The sequence below is a fragment of the Spermophilus citellus genome, assembly GCF_964194105.1.
Source record: "Spermophilus citellus genome assembly, chromosome: 14".
Lineage (NCBI taxonomy): Eukaryota > Metazoa > Chordata > Mammalia > Rodentia > Sciuridae > Spermophilus > Spermophilus citellus.
In genome coordinates, this window is record NC_138194.1 from 58848 (window position 1) to 79244 (window position 20397).

At 35.8% G+C, this 20397-nt stretch overlaps 2 protein-coding genes across 2 annotated transcripts in view; one reads left to right on the forward strand and one right to left on the reverse strand.

Moving 5' to 3' along the window:
* Nucleotides 1-6267, reverse strand: part of LOC308633189 (collagen alpha-1(XIV) chain-like) — a gene marked incomplete at both ends in the record, with an annotated part of 50932 nt that extends 44665 nt beyond the window's left edge. The window contains 3 exons of the mRNA XM_081265732.1: nucleotides 799-942; nucleotides 3917-4033; nucleotides 6204-6267. Coding sequence (XP_081121858.1) covers nucleotides 799-942; nucleotides 3917-4033; nucleotides 6204-6267 — 325 coding nt within the window. The remainder of the gene's footprint in view (nucleotides 1-798; nucleotides 943-3916; nucleotides 4034-6203) is intronic.
* Nucleotides 6268-6824: 557 nt separating this feature from the next.
* Nucleotides 6825-17683, forward strand: LOC308633445 (uncharacterized protein). Its single transcript, XM_081266265.1, has 6 exons — nucleotides 6825-7047; nucleotides 7120-7275; nucleotides 7724-7807; nucleotides 8323-8542; nucleotides 10247-10296; nucleotides 17168-17683. The coding sequence occupies exons 1-6, from the start codon at nucleotides 6987-6989 to the stop codon at nucleotides 17242-17244; spliced, it is 648 nt and encodes a 215-aa protein (XP_081122391.1). The 5' UTR covers nucleotides 6825-6986; the 3' UTR covers nucleotides 17245-17683.
* Nucleotides 17684-20397: the final 2714 nt, after the last annotated feature.

Genomic DNA, 20397 nt, shown 5'->3' on the forward strand with positions numbered 1-20397 from the left:
CTAGAATACCCAGTCCATAGAAGCAATGATTTAACATGTGTCTAGTACTGAGAATATGGCCTGCTACATAGTAGACATGTAGTACATATTTTTAATCAAAAAAGGAGTGAATAAATAAATGAATGCATCCTGATAGTTATAGAACCAGGGCCTGTGTGAACTAATTTTAAACTCTATTTTAGGAAAAGCTTTCTAATAGAACTATGCAGACCTGAATTGGGCAACTTCAGGGCTTTCTCCCCTGGTTACAATATCCCCTGCACACTTACATTTGCTGAATGATTCTACAGAGGAGATGCAGGCATCATCATATAGTTTTTAAGTATTTATTGAGCACCTATTATGCCATGCATATGATATGCAGTTAGAATATAATGAAAAATAGAAGGAATTGAACCTCTGACTTCTCAAACCTTATAGGCTTGTTTGTCAGGGACACAGAGAAATAAAAAGGCCATTGCGATACGATGTCATTTGAACCCGAGGGGAAGCTAGTACAACCAGAGAAGGTACATAGGAGAGATGTCTAAGTAAAACTCAGGAAACAATGTCAGGGAGAGCATTTGGAAAGTAAATGGAAAGTAAAACTTGAAGAATTGGAGGAATTCACCACAATAAGGAAATGGAAGGGTAAAGGCAGGAGGAATACATAGAAGGTTGGAGTGAATTCTTTTAAGATCTCTGCAAATCTAGAAAAAAAAATCTACATTTGTAAGCATTTAGAATATATGCAACAGATTCAAATACAGTGTTGGAACAGAGCCCCACAGTGGTTCTTTAAGACCTATAAATACATACTTCTGAATTGGCCTTGAGCTGGCTTGCTTTCTTTGTCTTTATGGTATGCAATAAGTTGAACTGTGTAATTCTGCTCTGGCATAAGACCTTGAATAATTGCTTTAGTTGCAGTGTTCTGGAGATTCAATTGATTGGTTTTTCCTCCTATAATAAAACAGAAAGATAAACAGTTCTACATAAGGTTAACTATGTGCATTATGAAATAATAAAACAAGATTTTAAAAGGCTAAGACACTTTTAAAATTCATTTTCATTGTATTTTACAGTGTACAGCACAATGTTTTGATGTACACTGAAAGGTAAAGGCGTATAAAAATGCATATAATAAATAGTACCTGGATATAGCACTTCCTTGGAAGACAACTTTCTCATTTTCAGCAATTCTTTTTTTACTAGAAAACTTGGACAACTGACTAAATTAGATAAAAGCACATTAATGAAAATCTTCCATCACAAAATACTATGACTTGTATTCTCTAGGCAAAGCCATGATACAAAGGCAGAAGACAGCAGGTCCTCAATATCAGATATACTCTTCAAGGAAAAGAGTTCCGCTTAAAAGTGAAAAGGGATCTATGAGCAGGCTGAACATAATTATCCACACTTGAATTTTTCCTATGGCCTCTCTAAGTAATTAAAAGCATCTTGGAAACATGAACAATTGAATTATCTTAAATCTAGCCACCACGGGCTCAGGATGCTGAAGATACCATGCATTGCCTGCCCACTTAAAAGTTTCTGGTACGGATTACTGCATCTGAGAAAAGGGAAATTAATTTAAAACTCTGTTCCTCTAGCGGTAACAGCAAGAGGGGTTTGAAATTTGCCAAATTAATCAAAGGTAACACAGATTATAATATATTTTAATTATATTCTAATATATTATAATATATTTTAATTATATTTATTTATATTTAATTATATTCTAATAAAATGAATGTCATTAAGTTTGAAAGGTGTTTTTGCTGTTACTTTTCATGCTGCCTGCTACTAGAACAGAAAGTTGGGTCTTTCTCTTGCTAAAGCCCCTTTCTTTAAATGCATTTGCATCCAAGATGTTAAATCTGGTTTCACAAATTTCTATCATTTAAAATTCACCCATTATGAAATTCACCAAAAGTAAATTCTCATAATGGGTGCTTTCCTAAAAACAAAAAGTTCTGTGTAAAACCCTGTCTATTAGAGTCTTCTGTTGAGAGTAACATAATGTATTATTTTATTAAAGGCTTTGAGAATCCTTCTATTAAAAAGTTTAAAACTCTGTCTAAACTAGCATTTCCCAAATCTATTTGACTATTAAACCATTTGATTGCATAAGGGCTATTAGCATCCTTGCAGTATATCATGGTGAAAGACTGGCATAAACAATACTTGGACTATGTTTCAAAGTACTAAAACATCTATAAACAGTATGTGTCTAGATTTATTTATTGCAGTTTTATTTACTATGTCTAGTCGAGTAGATACCAGAGTGTCAAGCTGTTCAATTGACTTGGGGCACTGTAATAAGGACACTATGCAAAGTAAACTCAACACTCATCAGGAAATAATTTGCTTTCACCCCAGTTTTTATTTTCATTTTATCCATATTTTTATTTTTATTTCACCGTGGACATGTAAGTAAGAGCTGGGCACACACATTTTTGGATGCACAGTTTCAGAGGGGATTGAAGGATCAGGTTGAATTTGGGCTCAGAAGCCATCCAAATCACTTCTAAGATTGTATGGTTCCTCATTACATTCCAAAATCTGACATAGGGAATTCTCAAAAGTACCACAAATTAGTAACTTGTATACTGACATTTAGATAGAATCATAATGGTATAATGGTATTCAAGAATCTCTTAAATTTTAAACTTCCATGCTGTCTTATTTTTTAAATATATATATATATATATATATATATATATATATATATATATATTGCTAATAGACCTTTATTTTATTTATTTATATGCAGTGCGGAGAATTGAATCACACATGCCAGGCAAGTGCACTACTGCTGAGCCACAGCCCCAGTCCCTAAACCAACTATTTTTAAAAGTCAAAGAAATTCAAAATTGGGACGCCCTCCAAATGTAGTGTCTGACCCAATCTTGAGAATCAAGAGCTTCTTTCTCCAAGTGAGTCACTTCTGTAGGCCACCACAGGAAAAGTTGGCATCTGCTGTCATTCAACTGAAAGTCACTCTAATAAACCTATGCATAGTATTTCTTAATTTTAAAAAATGCCCTTTTTAGTGACCAAGCAAGAAGCGAGGTGTTTCAGCTCTCTGTCTTGTTTCTCAGATTTAATACAAATAGGAATTGCCTAGGGACAATTCAGATGCCAATTCAGGAGTTTGGAGTTGAGACCTAATCTTTAGCATTTCATAACAAGCTCCCATGCCAGTGTTACAGTAATCTACCTTCATGAAACCTCCACAAGGAAGTCACTAACATTACCTGGCACATTCCATAGAAGAAACAGAGGCACTAAGATATTAAATACCTCTCCTGAATCACACTACTTAAAAATGACCAAACCAGGGTTTGAACTAGAAAGTCCAGTTGTTGATTCCTTCTTCATCTCCATGACACCCATGCAATCCCCCCACATGCCCTCTCTTCAGTTTATCATACTTGTATAATAGAAGCATTAATATGAGAAAGAAAAATTCAACTAAAATTTAATTAAAATTTTTTACATATTACTTTATACTCATGATTGATAAATTTGTTCAACTTATATTTTTCCTGCTTTAATTTATCACTTATTTTTACAATGTCTACTTAGCTTTTACAGTAATAAGGTATAATTTCTGAATAACATTCTATCAAGTTAATTGATTATAATGTATTTAAATAGACATGACACCCAGGTGTATTATACATTTGAAGCACCATTGGACTTGAACAGAGATTCTTCCATGGTCTGGAAATTTGATCTGAAGAGAATTAATTACACAGAGATCAAGATCACTTTTTATACTTTGGAGAACATAATTTCTTTCATTACAAGGTGAGATTTCAAGCTCAAAAGATTAAATAAAACAAAGAGCTTTCAAATAATCCCTAAAGCAACACTTCCAACTACCTATACAAAAGAAGGTACTAATGCTCTCCTTGATTGTTTTTACCTGAAGCTGGTGTCACAAGAAGTTTGTATCCACCAAATTTCCCTCTTGGAGCCTTCCATGAAATCTGTATACTGTCCTGAGATAAGACATTATACCTCAACCGTGTGGGTGGAGCCACTGTAAAGGAAGAATAAAATGGTTTAAACATGGAAATGTTCATACTTCATTTGTTAAACTGAAAAATCAAAGTAACATTCAAAATATACATGGTTCATCAGCCTCAAACTATGCTCTCTCTAAAACCTCATTAATGTTCAGTTTGTAAAATAAGGCAAATGGGAGGGCATTTGTTTTTTACTTAACAGACACCTATTTGTCAAATATGACTCCTTTTGACAAAGAACTAAGAATTTAATTCTCTATCCTAGTTTAATAATTGAAGCCAATTTTATAAAATGCCTCTATTATATTGTAAAGATGAATTTCCTACTTGGAACTGTGAGCATTTATAATCTTCTCCACTGGGACCACTGTACACATGACTTTTGGTTTCTCACTGTGGTAATCCAATATTTTTAATGATATAATATTTGAGAAGGATATTAGAACATATTATGGTAATAAGATAGTCACTTAAAACATCTGAGAAAGAAATTACAAAGGCTTACAAAGGATCAAATAAAGATAATTGTTTTGTAAACTTGGATCAACTCTTCAAGATTAACTGACTTAAACCTGTCAGATACATAGTACATGGGTCATTATTCCCCCCAAAATATTTAATAATCATTTTTTGACAGATCATCAAAATGGGTAGCTGCTTTTTGAGTAAGTCATTCAAATTTTAAAACACATTTTCAGCACCCTCCATAAATGTTCCAGAATTTCAAAAGAAGGACTTTAGTTAAGAAGGTTTCTATTACATAATACCTAAAAATAACTAGTTTTTTTATTAAAAAAAGAAAAGTTAATAAATTTTATTAACAGGAAAGTTAGCACTCATTACCCACTCTTATACCCAGCCTTTTTATCTCAGGAAATGGAGTATAGGGGAAGGAAACAAGTGTCCTATAAAATAGCATGTGGCATCATATGGGGCTTGCATGTCAATATGATTCCCAGTTCCATCACTTATTGCCTAAATAACATGGAACAAGTGATTATGTTTTTCCAAAGAATCGGTTATCTCAGTGTTAGAAAAGGTGACAGCAATACTTTCTGCAAAGGCAAGATGATAATTTTGAATAAAATAATGGATATAATGTACTATAATGGGTGGTCAATAAATATCTCCTCCCCTTTTCCCTTGTTTCCTCTAACTTTGAGCTCAAAAATCCTCAAACATCTGTTGAGTTCATTTAAGTCCTCACAGAAATGTATTGCTGTCCCAATTCTAAGGATAAAGGAACCAAGGAGCACCTAAGAGACTTGCTCAAGGTTACATACCAGTGAGGGAAACTTATTGACCCCAGATGAAATGCATGCACTATTTGATTGGATGAAGTTCTACACTAAGAAGTCACCCTTCATTGAGCTGGATGCATGAAGAATTAACTACTCTACAAACTATTCCCTCATCTGAAGTCAGAAAGCACTGAAAGACACAATCATAAGAACAGTGTTCACTTTCTAGTTGTTCCTTACTACCCATAAGTAGAGAGTGCTAGTCATGTGGGACAAACACATCAGCTTCCCATTTTTTATACCAAAAGGTATAAAATATTATACCTTTTGGTATGATATTTTATTTATTTATATACCATGATAAATAGTATGTTTTTTTTTCATATGCACTCTCTGATGCATCCCAAATATATTGGCATACCCCAAGACCTTAGCAGATTTCTATACACATTATTCACTAGAGAAACAGTAGTTACTTCTGAAATTTATATTGCCCTTTTCAAATGGGGTCTTGCAGTTTTTTTTTTTGAAATATCTGAAATAATTAGGATAAACTAAGTTTTAATTAGTGTATAGTAAATTCCTGATAAATATTTCTGGAAAGGATGAAGAAATAATAAGAGCATTTATATAATTTGTAAATTATGTCATGTGGTTTTTCATGTTTTTAGCTACAACTTATTGAATATTTTAACAATCTTACTATGTGGGTAAAAGGTGGGTATGATAAAAATTGCATGATGCATTGTTAGTAATTCACCAAACAAGTTTTTTTTTTCAAAAACAGACACTCTGATATGTGTTTTTTTTTTAATCAACTATTATATAAGAGCAGGCAAAGATTTCCTGTAGCCCTCTTAAATAACAAAAGTCTATGTGGGGTAGTTATACACAACAAGCAAAACTACTCACACGACGAGATAAGGAAGCAGGGCTGGGGTACGCTTAGAGGGCAGCTGGAGCGGCGATGGCGAACGACTGCGGCAGCGTAGTTCACGTGGCAGCATAGTTCACGAGGCGGAAGGCTGAGGTCCGCGTGAGGGGCAGCCTGGGCAGTGGCCGCAGCCTCCATCAAGCGGCGAGGTAAGGTAGTGAGGCTGGGGTCCGGTGGGCGTCACCCTGGGTGGCAGCGGCTGCTTCCTTCTGGCCGCAAGGTAAGGCGGTGTGGGGGGTCGGCGTGGCAGCAGGTGGGGGGCGGGTCGGGTCGGGTCGGCGTGGCGCGCGGCGGGTCGGGTCGGGTCGGCGTGGCGCGCGGCGGGTCGGGTCGCGTCGGCGGGCGCGCGGCGAGGCAGGTCGGGTCGGCGTGGCGCGCGGGGGCGGGTCGGGTCGGCGTGGCGCGCGGCGGGGCGGGTCGGGTCGGCGGGGCGCGCGGCGAGGCAGGTCGGGTCGGCGTGGCGCGCGGGGGCGGGTCGGGTCGGCGTGGCGCGCGGCGGGGCGGGTCGGGTCGGCGGAGGGTCGGGTCGGCGTGGCGCGCGGCGGGGCGGGGCGGGTCGGCTCGGCGTGGCTCGGGGCGGGGCGGGGCGGGTTGGCGTGGCGCGCGGCCGGGCGGGGCGCACTGCGGGTCGGCGGGGCGCGTGGCGGGTCGGCCTGAGGGGGTGCAGCCAGGTTGGCGGCAGCGGCGACTGTGGCGGCTTCGTTTCTGCCGCTAGGTAAGGTGGCGGCGCTGAGGTCGGCTTTGGCGGCAGCTTAGGCAGCTTCATTCTGGCCAGGAAGTAGGGCAGCAGGGATGGTGTCGACATGGGCTTCAGCCGAGGCGGTGGCGACGGCAGCTTCATTCCCGCTGGGAGGTAAGGCGGCGTGGGGGTCGGCAGCCAGGTTGGCGGCAGCGGCGACTGTGGCGGCTTCGTTTCTGCTGCTAGGTAAGGTGGCAGCGCTGAGGTCGTCTTTGGGGGCAGCTAGGACTGTGGTAGCGGCGGCGTCAGCTTCGTTCCCGCCAGGAAGTAGGGCAGCAGGGATGGTGTCCGCGTGGGCTTCAGCCTGGGCGGTGGCGACGGCAGCTTCATTCCCGCTGGGAGGTAAGTCGGCGGGGCTGGGGTCCGCGTGTGGGGCAGTAGGGGCGGCAGCGGTGGCAGCTTCCTTCAGGTGGCAAAGTAGGGCGGCGGGGCTGGGGTCCTGGGGGGTGGGCAGTTAGGGCGGCGGCGGCGGCAGCTACGTTCACGCCGGGCGTCCGCGCCACTGGTGTCCGCGAGCTGTGGGGCCTGTTGGCTGCTCCTATTGTTTGGCGGCTGGACCGTGAGCTGTCCGTGGGCGGCCCTCCCCACAAAGGGCCGTGGAGCTGCGTGGACGCCGGCAGCAGCAGCGGCTGGCCTATGAGGGCGCAGAGGTTTGTTGCAGTTCTTGGGGCGTTGTTGTTTTTCCTTGGGCTTTTACCCTTCTTTTCGTTAATTTTGGATAAAATGTCCCCTGTGATGTAAAGATTGAGCAAGGAACCTTGATGATGTGTGTGTATTTTTTTTTTTTCAGAAAGTGCAGTTTGGATTCTGCTTTTCCCATGGTGGTGGCTGGATGAATCTTCACTGCTGGCCGTGGAAAAGGCTAGAGTAGCTTGTTAGTTGAGTTTTAAATTTCCCAGTGTTGTGTTTAAAGGTTTTACGTGCATAGAAGAGGAATGTTCACCTTAAATAAGCATATGAGCGGTTACCAGGGAATGTTTTCCTCTGGGAAAGGGAATTTGGTAGCTCTGACCCATGTCAGTCTGTGAATATTTAGATCTGTAGTGACTTAACATTTTTCATAAAAATCTGTTACTTACAGTGTGTCATATGTTGTTAATACTTCTTTCCTTAAGTTCCCCTGCAAATCTTTTTCATGCCTTCTGAGAAAGTAGACAATTGATAGATTATCCAAGGAATGGAAAAAAAATGTGAGTGGGTGATTTTGGACAATCCCTGAGAGCTGGCATTGTAAGACTCATCCTATCCCCAGTAACATTTTCATACAATGAATGTGAACACTTTTGAAGCCTTTTTATAAAGATACAATTTGGGAATGATATTAAGATAAGGAAAAGCTGTTGATTGATTTCTTAGATTAACATTTCTTCCATTTTCTCTTTAAAAAAGTTTTCCAAGTGATAACTTCAAGAAGATGGCCAGTGATAAGCAAATGTCCGATGATGATGACAGCCCCAGCACCAGCAGTGGCAGTTCAGATTCGGACCAGCAAGACCCTGCTGCTCCAGAGCCTGAAGATCATGAAGAAAGAACCTTCTGCCACCCATCGGAAGAAGAGCACCAAACTCTCTAGCAAAACCACTGCTAAGCTATCCACTAGTGCTAAAAGGTAACATTGTCAGGTTGTCTTCCAAGCAATACTCCAGAAATACTTCATGACCAATTTATTTGTACTTGAATGAATTGTCATCCTTTAGGGAGCATGAAAACATCCTCATTAAAATTATGCTTCTAAGCAAACTTATTCTGTACTTTGGTAATTTCAGCAAGAGTCCTAGAGACTGAATTCTCATTCTGACAGTTTAAGGAGTTGGCAAGGAAAATTTGTGAAACTGAATTAGATGGTACATTGGGGATGTTTCCTTTTGTGAGTTATACTCTTGAGTGAATTTAGCACGTGTCCACGTGGGTGTCAGTCCAGGCATCTGTGGTGGCAGCTTCATAAAAGGAAATGTGTCACTTTTCATGAAAGGAAATGATCAAAAAAGTTTATATTTGTTAAAAAAATGTTGAATGTCAGGCCTTGGCTTTTTTTGAAAGCAGATTTTAAATTTGCATAGTTTTACAAACAAGTCTTTAAATCCTGCATAATAGGTATAATTTTTTTGTAGTTATCCCTCCTTTCTTGTGAGAACAAATAAAACTGAAAAGTAGCCATTAACAATCTCAGGTGTCACTTTGCTGTTAAAACTTTGCACATCTTTAAAACTCGTGGATGTTCTTGACATAGTAGTGAAAATCAACAGCAGGAAAAAACATTTTGTTGGTTGTAAGTGAAAGATTATTTGTTTCCTGCTGACTTTTATTTTCTATGATGGCAAAAAAATCCATCAATGCGACTCCATCATCGATAGTGGTTTTATTGAGTAAACTCTTCTATCAAACATAAAATGTACCTATAGCATTACCTAATGTTGATGTTTTGTTGTTTTTCATTGATCACAACTAAAAGAAAAAGAGAATATAAAAACTGATCAATTATTGCATTTTGTAGTGATTCATGTTCTTATTTTTCTATACATTTTCACTGTCATTGCACCATTAATCAAACACTGATGAACTTGAGAATATTATATTGAATAGCAGCAGTCTTTGAAATAATTTAAAATTCTTCTCAGTGTGTTGTAATCTTGTGGAGAGAACATTAAACAACTTTTGAAAACATTTTAAATTTCAAGAAAATCAGAGAAATGCTCTTTTTCCCCTTACCTCAAGGCCCTCTTTCCTCCGAGAGTATGAAATATAAATTTTCATGCTGTACCTAAGATCAGAGAAAAGAAATATTTAAGATTGCTAAAATAGTCCTTGGAAGTTTTTCATTGGTAAAGGTATTTGTAAATTTTAAAATTTTTTAAACAGATAAAATATTGACAAAACTATTAGTGTGCTCTTGCAATAGCTTTCTAATTTTTACCACAGTAAAAGTGGATTGAAGTCATTGTCAAAAATATTCTAGTGCTTTTCCTCCTTGCATTTTGTCTCATTTGCATATAAGCTTGAAAAGAGAATTTCTTTGGTAAAAAGAGTTTTAAAATAGATTTTATATCCTTTTGTTGAGTAGTAGTGGAGGACTTTCTCAAATCAGATGTAAATGACTTACCTATTTACAGCAGCAAGTGAGAAAAAAGCTGCAATTTTCTGTTAAGGAGTTTGAGTTATGCCTCTAAGAACAAAGAGGAAGCAGCCATGTTAGCATTACTGAAGGCAAAACCAGCCTTGCATTTACCTGCATGATGGTAGAGGGCATTCTGATTTTCTGGTTATTCTGTAGACTGTCTCAAATCCTTTTTGTCTGTTCCCATTTCACTAACAGAATTCAGAAGGATCTAGCTGAAATAACCCTTAATCCTCTCCTAACTGCAGGTAAGAAACAAATTTTGTTGTTTTGATTTCTAAATTGTGGAACAATATCAGGAGATGAATGTATTATCCTTGAATGTATGTGCAGCAGAAGAGGCTAGCTAGCTATGTTTGTTTCCTTAAAGCTTTGCAAATGCTTTAAACAAAAATTGCCTAGGTGAATTAAATTAAATTAGGAGAAAAATACTCTTAGCATGTATCATATATTCTGTACTTATGAATATAGTGATCTTGTGCTTCTTGCTGAGATTTGTTTGAGTGGTGTTGATTTTTCTGTTGTTTTTTTGTGGAATATATTTATTCACAAGTATTTTGTAGAAACCTGTAAGGTTTTAAGTTTTAAAGTTAGTGCTTGTGTGCAATCTGAACTGATTTTCCAAATTTAGAAATTGTTGAATATGGTGTTACAAAATGTAAAAGCATTAAACAGGAGTATAGTTGTTTCTGTTTGATTTATTTAGTAACTTGCCTAAAGGACAAATTTTATGTGCTACGCTATGGTTGTAGTTGTTATTTTCTAGAAAACACATTGTTGGAATTATTTACATTTTAAGCAAATATCCTAATGACTTGGGAAAATTCTTAGCAGTAAATTAATTGGAATTGTGAGAAGAATCAAATTCAGTGGAACTCAGAATTTAAGATTGGTTGACAAATTGTATTAAAAGTAGCTGGTTGCTTTTTTTTCATTTGTGTCTTATATAGTGTTCTGTTTATTTTTGAATGGTGACTGTATGGTTGACAAAATTTGTCAAATTTAAAGAGCAATATTATAAATAAATTGCATAGAAGTATGTGCTCAAGAATGAGAGGGGAAGGGATGCTATAATTAAGGCAGTGTTATGATTTGATATAAAAATGTTTTGGTGTTTAACCTGTGTTTTTGCTACAAATTGTGTTTGCTCATGTTGATCAGCACCATCTCTGAAGACTACTTGAGACATAATAAGGAATAATCTATTTTCTACTTATTGTGTGTGTTAACCAGATCCCCAGATAAGGGGGATCTGATCCTGATTTATCCAGTGAATTAACAGTTTTGCTCATATTTGTAGTCACAGCCATTTCAGTTTAAAAAGGAGACATAAATGTGAACTAATTATAAATAGAGTGGTATGTCAGATCTCAAAATATTACTTAAAAAGTATACTACTCAATAGTGTAGCCACTTGCCACATTCTGACTGTGGACCAGGATGTTGTGGTTAGTTGAAAGTGTGATATGCTGAAAGTGTGAAAGGCATACTGGATTTTGAAAACTTAGTACAATTTGTAAAAGAATAAATATTTTAAAGATATTTATTACATGTTGAAATAATATTTGGCATGTTTAGTAAGTGTTTTAAAAATTGTATTTTTATCATTTTAGCATAGTTATTAGAAAATTCAAAATTACGTGTGTAACTTGCATTATAATTTTGTTGGACAGTATTGCTTTAGAGAAGAAGTAAATCAGTATTTCTTTTAGCCTTCCAAATGGTGTGTCAAATCTGTACCATTTAGGAGGTCAAGTTAACTTTGCTCTGTGGAAGAATCACTTGACTTTCAGAGTATATTCTGATAATTTCCATTATGAAAGATGTAAAGATCTGTCAATTTAAAACTCACATGTCTTAAAGTTGCATGTCAGGTCAAACGTTTTTAAGGGTTTCTGTTGATTTTCTGCAAATGGCTTAAACCAGTGTATGAATGTACATCTAGAGAACATAGTGGACATATTGAATGCTTTCAGAGCAGTAATGTACTGGTACATTTGGTAAAGGAATGTACTTTAAGTGTTTAACCCAGGACTGTTTCCACAAGGTCACAGGATTATTTTAGATGGAGTAAAGTCTTTCTGTGAAATAGAAAGTAAGTTTCACTTATCGCATATTTTTTCTCTTTATATGCCAGATTTCATTTAAGTTCATGAAATAATGCTTAACATTTAGTGATTTAACTAGTGAAGCAGTAAAACTTTGGGCTTGCTTGTGCACAGTAACATGGAATACTTATATCTATTTTCTTTTGTCACAGTCTTTGGTGACTGTTGGCTATTGAAAAGGACATCTTTTAACTTCTATAGTTCTTTAATATCTGAGTTTCTTTGTGGCTGTGTAAGTGATTCAGGGAAAAAAAACAAATGTAAAATACAAGTTTCTTAGGAAATTAGAAGTTGTTTCTTACTACTTTGGGGAGAGACTTTTTTCCATATACTTCATATGTAAAATAATGCAGATGCTTTTGTGTGTCTTTGGATTCTTCTGGGTAGAAGGTTAGTTCTTGTAATTTTGATAGAAAAGCCTAAATTTATATTGTGTTTTTGCTTCCATGCCAGAAAATGCAATAGATTTTGGTATTATATTTCTTTTAACTCATAGCTGCATAAATGAGAATTTTAGCTTTATGGTAGTTGTATTATTTAGATTTGTTAATTTATGTTGTAATTAAAAATGGGATTCCACAATCATAAGTACATTTAGAATTTGTGGGTTAATATTGCATGAGACTTTGAAACTTTATGCTTGTTACTTCCAGGTGCAATTATTTAATTATGGCTTTTGGTAAGGGGTGTGTGTGTGTGTGTGTGTGTGTGTGTGTGTGTGTAAACTTGTCAAAGTATGTGACAGTGTTAATTATCCCTCAGGGAAGAAATGTTAAGTGTATCTGGGTACATTCAGAAAATGTTGAATGAGGTATAGGAAAACCAGAATTACTTGTACTAGGGAGATTTGTCTTAAATCCCATCTTTTGTTTCAATTAATAAGTAATTCTTTAGTTACGTAATTAGGTCTAATATACACATCCAGGATGGCCTTTGGGTAGATATCATTGTCAAATTAAATGCATGATTTTAAAAGTGTTTGATTATATGTCAATAGGAATACTTCTTTTTCTTTTAGTAAAAAAGGTTGATAAAGATTTAATTTCTAATGATTTGATGGTATTTTAGGTTTTAAGTATTGAAGGCCTGTGAGCCAATGCATTTTAAACACAGGGAAATAATATATGTTTTTTGCTTTACGTTTATACGTTTTACATTCTATATTTTAGATTAGGGTATAAAAATCAATTCACTAGTAAGCATGAAGGGAAATTATTATGAACATCCCTTTGTTTTACAGAAAGTTATGGAGGAGAGTTGTTTAGTAATGTGTTGACATTGACGTTGTATTTATCAAAGGATGTGTTTCTTTTTCCACTTATAGTCAGCACTTGTGTAAACAGCAAAAGTTTAGAAAGGTGCTGGATTTCTAAGTTAATCTTGAATTTCTTTTCCTGTATAGAGAGTACAAACATGTACTCTTAAATATTAATGGGTTTGGGCTGAATCTATGTTAAAGAAGATAATCAAGAGTAATTGTAAATCGTTTTTGGATGAGGGGAAGGCCTTATGGGGGGTAGATATAACAGTTTCAAGTTTATATTAATCATATGTTGACTATCAAAACCTGAAATCAGCTGCTATAATACTTGTAAATACTATAATACTTGCAAATTTTGTTAACTTCCCTTTTTAAAAGAAAGAAAAAGAAGTAGCATAAGTTCTAAATCAGAAGTTGGCAATTTGCACATAAGAGTAATTTTCTGAGGATAAACTGTTTCTGATGGTTGCCATATCTCTCACTATTGTTCAGTGTAGATTAGAACATTGCTAATTAAAGGGTGATCTTCAGACTAGCAACATCTGCATCACAGGTGTGATTGTTAAAACTCAGAATGTTGTTTTCCCCTAACCAGAAGTACTGAGTCTGAATCAGAATTTAATAATATTGCTAACTGAATTATGTGTCTATTGAGGTTGGAAAAATCCTGCTACTGAAGCAAGACTGTTCAGATCCATGCTGTGCCACTATTGGCATGCCACTTTATATAAGTTATGGGATATTTTTGTTCTTCAGTTTCCCAAGTTGTAAAATGAAGATTAAGTTGATCTCCCCATTGTATAATTGTTGTGAGGATGAAATGAATTTGTTGAAAGTATTGTTAACCACATAAATTGGATCCCTAAAGTGGATACAGCATGATAAAAGTAGGTGATACAGTTTAGCAGCATGCCCTCACTCTTGCTGGTGTTTGCTTCAGTGCATCCACATCCTACTTATAGGAATAATTACATCTTTATTCATCATCTAATTATTGAGTACATATCAGGCAGTTTGTTTTTAATGTTAATAAAAGCAGGTTTTTAAAAACTTGAGTTAAAACAGAAAATTAGCCTAAAAGTGTTGATCATAGATGAACAAATACTCAATCCCTTCCAAAAAAATGTGTAAACTTAATGATACTTAAAAAGAATGCCTTGGGGCTGGGGCTGTAGCTTAGTGGCAGAATGCTTGCCTAGCATGTGTGAGGCACTGGGTTTGATCCTGAGCATCACATAAAAAGAACATAAAATATATGCATTCTGCCCAATAAAGTATAATAAAATTTTTTAGATAGTTGTATTAGTTAATGTTTTCCCCTCTTTAAATATCCCATTTTAAGAGGTTGTGATTTTATTCAGAATGCAGTAATTTCAATATTTGTAAAATTTACGCTCATAATAGTATAGTTTACCAATTACTTCAACATAATGTAGTGTAATTCCAGGCAAAAGAGTGAGTTGTAATTCGAAAAAAAATATTAAATAACTCATATTCTTTACTTTTTTCATAATTGTGATATTTAATATTATTCACTTAAAGATTATTTAGCTATCATTTGTATTTGCTTATAGGAAGTAGTTGATAATTACAGTAATCCTAATTGTGTCTCCCATATATGCCAGTGGAGCAGAAGGACTCAGTTACCATTGAATGACTCAAAACATTTATCCAAAGGAGTGATTGATTGAAAATACTATCTCCCCCACATAAGGTCACATTTTTATTAACTGTCTATAATGTTCAATGACAATAATGTAAGGAGAAAGTGGGTGAAAACCTTGGGTACTTTTTAAAAACCTAAATGGTTATTTCAAAGCAACATGAAGCAAATTGTTAATTTTCTTTCTGCAAGTAAATGATTGGTACCTTATTCTCTCATTGAATGTGTTGCTATAACAGAATGTAGATTATGTTTAATTATGAGGAAAATCAACAAGTCTTGCTTAGAGTACAGGAGCATTCAGATTGAGAAAACTGAATGGGAAAACTTTATCTTCCATTCTCCTCTTCTATACAAATATTATATAACAAAACCTCTTGTAGATACAGGCACATAAAGTGATGATTTTTTCTTTCCATATTTCTTTAGACAATAATTGTATTTAGTGGGGCTGGGCTTGTGGCTCAGTGATACAGTGTTTGCCTAGCATGTGTGACGCCCTGCATTCAATCCTAAGCACCACATAAAAATAAATAAATAAAATAAAGGTATGTGTCCAACTACAACTAAACATTAAATTTAAAAAGAGAATTGTGTTTGGGCATTTCATTAGAATTTAAAAGATGAAATATCTTTAAACATTTAATATTTTTTTTTTGCATCTGGATCACGGAAGTTTTTGCCTCTTCCCCCATATTCTTAGTCTAGGAGAGAGTTGACAATACCTAGAGACATTTTGCTTTTCAAAACTTGGGGAAAAAGGCTCTAGTATACAACAAAGAATTGTCTCCCTTCAGGAGATCTTAATGAAATAAAACATATATATGTTTCTGTTATGTTTTACTAGGAATATTGAAGTAACTTGTGACTACAGAATGCAAGTCACCTTTGTATTGTCTTAGTGGTGAAAATAAAAGCCAAATGAAGAGCATGGCTTTCTCACCACTGTGTAATTTAGTGTCAAAATCTAATATAATGTAATCATCACTTTATGCAATCATAGAAAGTAATGTAGTTGCCTCTTTGGAAAAAGGTGAGAAGAGAGTATTAATATCAAATTTGGAGAAATGGTAAGAGTAAGGGAAGCATCTGGAAGAGATGGGAAGGATCAGTTTCTAACCACAAATTCTGCACACCTCTAGTTCTTCCACCTCCTAACACATATCAGGCTTTCTAAAACTTTACTTTTTTTGCCTTAGATAACTTAGCTAAAAATTATTCCAAAATTATGTAAAATAAATGTAATTTTCCATTACTAAACTTTTGTTTTCCATAACAAAACATTAAAAGGAAAATTAAATAATAAAAACAGACATAATAAATTCTTGTTTGGTATAATCATTTAAATATCTTTTTTAGACAGCAGTAATTCAAACAAAAAATACTTCCCTTACTTAATTTTTTTTATTGGTTGTTCACAACATTACAAAGCTCTTGACATATCATACTTCATACATTAGATTGAAGTGGGTTATGAACCCCCAATTTTACCCCAAATGCAGAATGTAACATTTTATATTAATGAATCAGGAGGCTAAAACAATAAAATTGTCAGACTCAGTAAATCCTTCAAATTTTTCATCGATAGAGGCACAGTAAACACTTAGTGTAAATTATAAAAGGTTTTTTAAAATATATAAATTCCAGGTCAAAATATATCAAATCAAACATATATCAACTTTACTTCTCAATTTACTTCTCAATGTAATCATATTTTGTTGACTCTAAGTAACATCGTCTGGTAACTGATAATGACATTAAAATTTGTATCATCTTTCTGCTAAAATATTGTAAGCTCTACTCTGAGCCCCTCATTCATAGGTCTTACATCCTGTTATCCCATCGTCAGCAATAAAGCCAATGAGATTATTCTAAAATGTAAACGTCCCCATGTTATTCCTGTCTTTGCTTATTAAAGGACCAAGCAATGTACTCTCTAATTTCTCTCTTGCCTATTTTCCCTTTGTTATAGAAATATATTGTGCATTTCAGTCAAATTAAAGTCTTTCAGTTCCCTTAACTGCCTAATATATTTCTAGTTAGGCAGATGATGATGCACCTCCTGAAATCCTATTTTCTTTTCACAGACCTCTCAGTCTCACTCTGCTCCATCTGGAAATATCCAACTCCTCTTTGGGATCCTTATAAAATCTCCCTTTTGTGAACATACACTTTATACAGTCAACTTGATGACTTGCTGCTTCCCGTCAGTTCTATTTTGGAAATATTTGCAAAACTGCATTTATTACCTCATATCACAGTTATTCATTCACATCACTATTTCCATTTGCTGACTATGAAAGAAAACCTTTCTGGGTTTGGCATCTGCCTTGGCAGCAGCAGTCTGAGCAGACAGCCTGTAAGACCTCCTCTTGGGCTTCTTCTTAGCCTCACATTCTTCAGAGCTGACCTTCCTCTGGAGCTTCCTGGCTGAGAGCACAAGGCTCATGCAGGTGCTGCAGGCAGTGGCTCTCAGGAACCTTCCGAAACTGTGCTGCCTGGCCGCTGCTGCTGTTCCCACCACATGAGTTGCTGCGAAACACCAAGTATTCGATTATTTTAATACAGTTTTTACCATAATTGAGACATAACTATAGGCAATTTTAAATCTCTAAATTTTGTGATTTTAGCTAAATTAGTATACTACAGGAAATACTAGAACAATGAACTTCTAGAAGCTATATTAAGACAATAATATATTTTAATTGTATTATACTTAAAAGTGAAAAACCCCAGTGAAAGGAAATTTAAAAATTAAAGTGCTGGGCTGGGGATGTGGCTCAAGTGGTAGCGCGCTCTCCTGGCATGCATGCAGCCCAGGTTTGATCCTCAGCCCCACATACAAAGATGTTGTGTCTGCCGAAAACTAAAAAAAATAAATATTAAAAAAATTCTCTCTCTCTCTCTCTCTCTCTCTCTCTCTCTCTCTCTCTCTCTCTCGTCTCTAAAAAAAATTAAAGTGCTTAGAGTATTTTTTACCACTTTCCACATGTGCAATTTTTCTTGATTTTGTTACTTTGCAAATTGTTTTCTTTTATTCAGTCTTTATAATATTGATCCATAAATTAAATCAAATTTAATGTTTTTATTCAAAGACTGCTACAAACATCATTGAAATTTCATTTCTATCCTGAATTTTCAACTGAAAAATATAAAAACTCACCTTTCTGAAGTTGTGATCAAGCAGTTTAGATTCCCTTTAGGTCCATGAAGTTCTTTCTGTCCTGGTTTCCTCAAAGAATAAAATATAAATCATAATCCCAGCTACCAGAGAATTATGAAAATTACAAAGCCCACAGAAATGCTGTAAGATCCCTCTGCCAACACAGCTAGCTCTTCTTTCTCATCAATTCTCTGATTGACTTTCCTCCAACACTTGTCATATTGCTTTATCTTATATTTCTGTTTTGTCTTAGCCACTGAGAAGTTAGCATCTGAGGCAAAGGCACCCTATTGGTATATTTATTTCTTTTATCCCTTGGGCTGCGTAGAAAGATTGGAATACAGATAATACATAGTAAAAATTCATAAAAGGAAATGGCAAATATAAAAAATGAACAATGTGATAAAGGAACTTTCCTTCCTAGAAGATTCCTCAAGGGCTTGAACATCTAATTGATATTTTCATCAAATGAGTCAACTATGCATATCCCATTCAAACATCAAAATTGTAATTCAAAATTGAGCAATCATAAAAAGAGAAAGGTGAACTTATACAACATACAGGAAAAGCAAAAGCCCATCCTTTGTTTCCTATTTATCACACTTCATTTGGAAGACAGAAAACATTTTTAATACTTATATTATTATACAAAAGCCTTTGCTCATGAGTCTCTATGTGCATGAGTGCACATGTTCAAATTCAAACAAGATGCTACTCTAAAAAAATAGGCTTGATTTTACCTTTCATCTTAGAATCTTTATAAAATGGATTCACATTAACCTCAGGATGTATTTTAAATTTTACCAAGAGTCCAAGGTGTTATTCAGTCTTTTTCTTGAAGGCAATCCCTATGGTATTTTTTAACTTTGTATATAGTTCACTCTAAAATTACTCTGCAAGCTAACCAGCCAATCTTTCTCATTGTAGTACTGAAATGGTTATTTCTTGAACTTGCTAACATCATTTAACATGAAGTTTCAGAATAATGAAGTTACATATAAAAATTTCCTATTCACTTTGAAAATATAAAACAAACACCTCTATGTCTTAAAATTTGCATGAATTTATAGATATAAATAAAGCAGTCTCTCTTCACTCTTTTTTTCTCACATGCATGAATTTGTGGGCTGCCTGAAATATTGCAAACTCACACACTAAATTTTAGTTACACTGACTATAACTGTTTTTGCCATTTCCTTACAAAGGTGGCCCCAGAGGTTTATTCAAAATTGAAATTCTTCCCAGCCTCAAGTCCTGAATTATGAATCTGGTTAGACCTGTTTTATTTGGCATTACCTGAGACATGGAATCTAACTGGCAATTGGGACTGATGTCGTCTAGGGAGAGAACACTAACTACATCAAGTTGCACTGTCCCATTTACATAGTAAATGTGTGAATCTTCATTATACAAAAGACAGAATGCACAAACATGGGTTTCTCTTGGAAAAAGAAATTGCAAAAACATTTGAAACCTCTTTTTTGATCCATAATTATCTAAATTTGGGGGTGATTGCCATTGCAGTTTTAAGAGAGAGTGAGAGAGAGGGGGGGACAGATAGAGAGAATTTTAATATTTATTTTTTCTTAGTTCTCGGCAGACACAACATCTTTGTTTGTATGTGGTGCTGAGGATCGAACCCGGGCCACACGCACGCTAGGCGAGCGTGCTACCGCTTGAGCCACATCCCCAGCCCCCATTGCAGTATTTTGATAGCTTAAAATTAGCATTGGTTATGTCCAACATGGACTTTCAAAAATTCATTATTTTTAGTAGTATTTAGCTGTTTCCTACACATCCTACTTTAGAATTTTGTCCATTTCAATTTTACTAGAGCTTTCTGAATAATAATAAAATTAGCCATCTCCCTTGGGAGACATTTTCATGGGCTGTCAGTTTATACTTATACCTGCCCAAGTTTTGGATTTTGATTGGAACAATTTTCCTTCTCCTCCTAGATCTCCTATAGTATCAGAAAAATACAAATTAAATCTCAAATGGTGTCCTACAGCCATACACACCAAAATATAAAACATTTTTTAAAAATTGATAATTCTATGTACTTTTGAACATGTAGAAGTGAAATTCTCATCTATTAAATGGAAGTTTAAACTGATAAAAAGCAATCTGGAAAATACTCAGAATTACTAAAAG

Coding starts and splice junctions, on each gene's coding strand:
- LOC308633445 (XM_081266265.1), top strand. CDS start 6,987: ATGGTGTCGACATGGGCTTCAGCCGAGGCGGTGGCGACGGCAGCTTCA. Junction 7,276..7,723: donor AGCTTCATTCCCGCTGGGAG/GTAAGTCGGCGG, acceptor TTTTTTTTTCAG/AAAGTGCAGTTTGGATTCTG. Junction 8,543..10,246: donor CTATCCACTAGTGCTAAAAG/GTAACATTGTCA, acceptor TTTCACTAACAG/AATTCAGAAGGATCTAGCTG.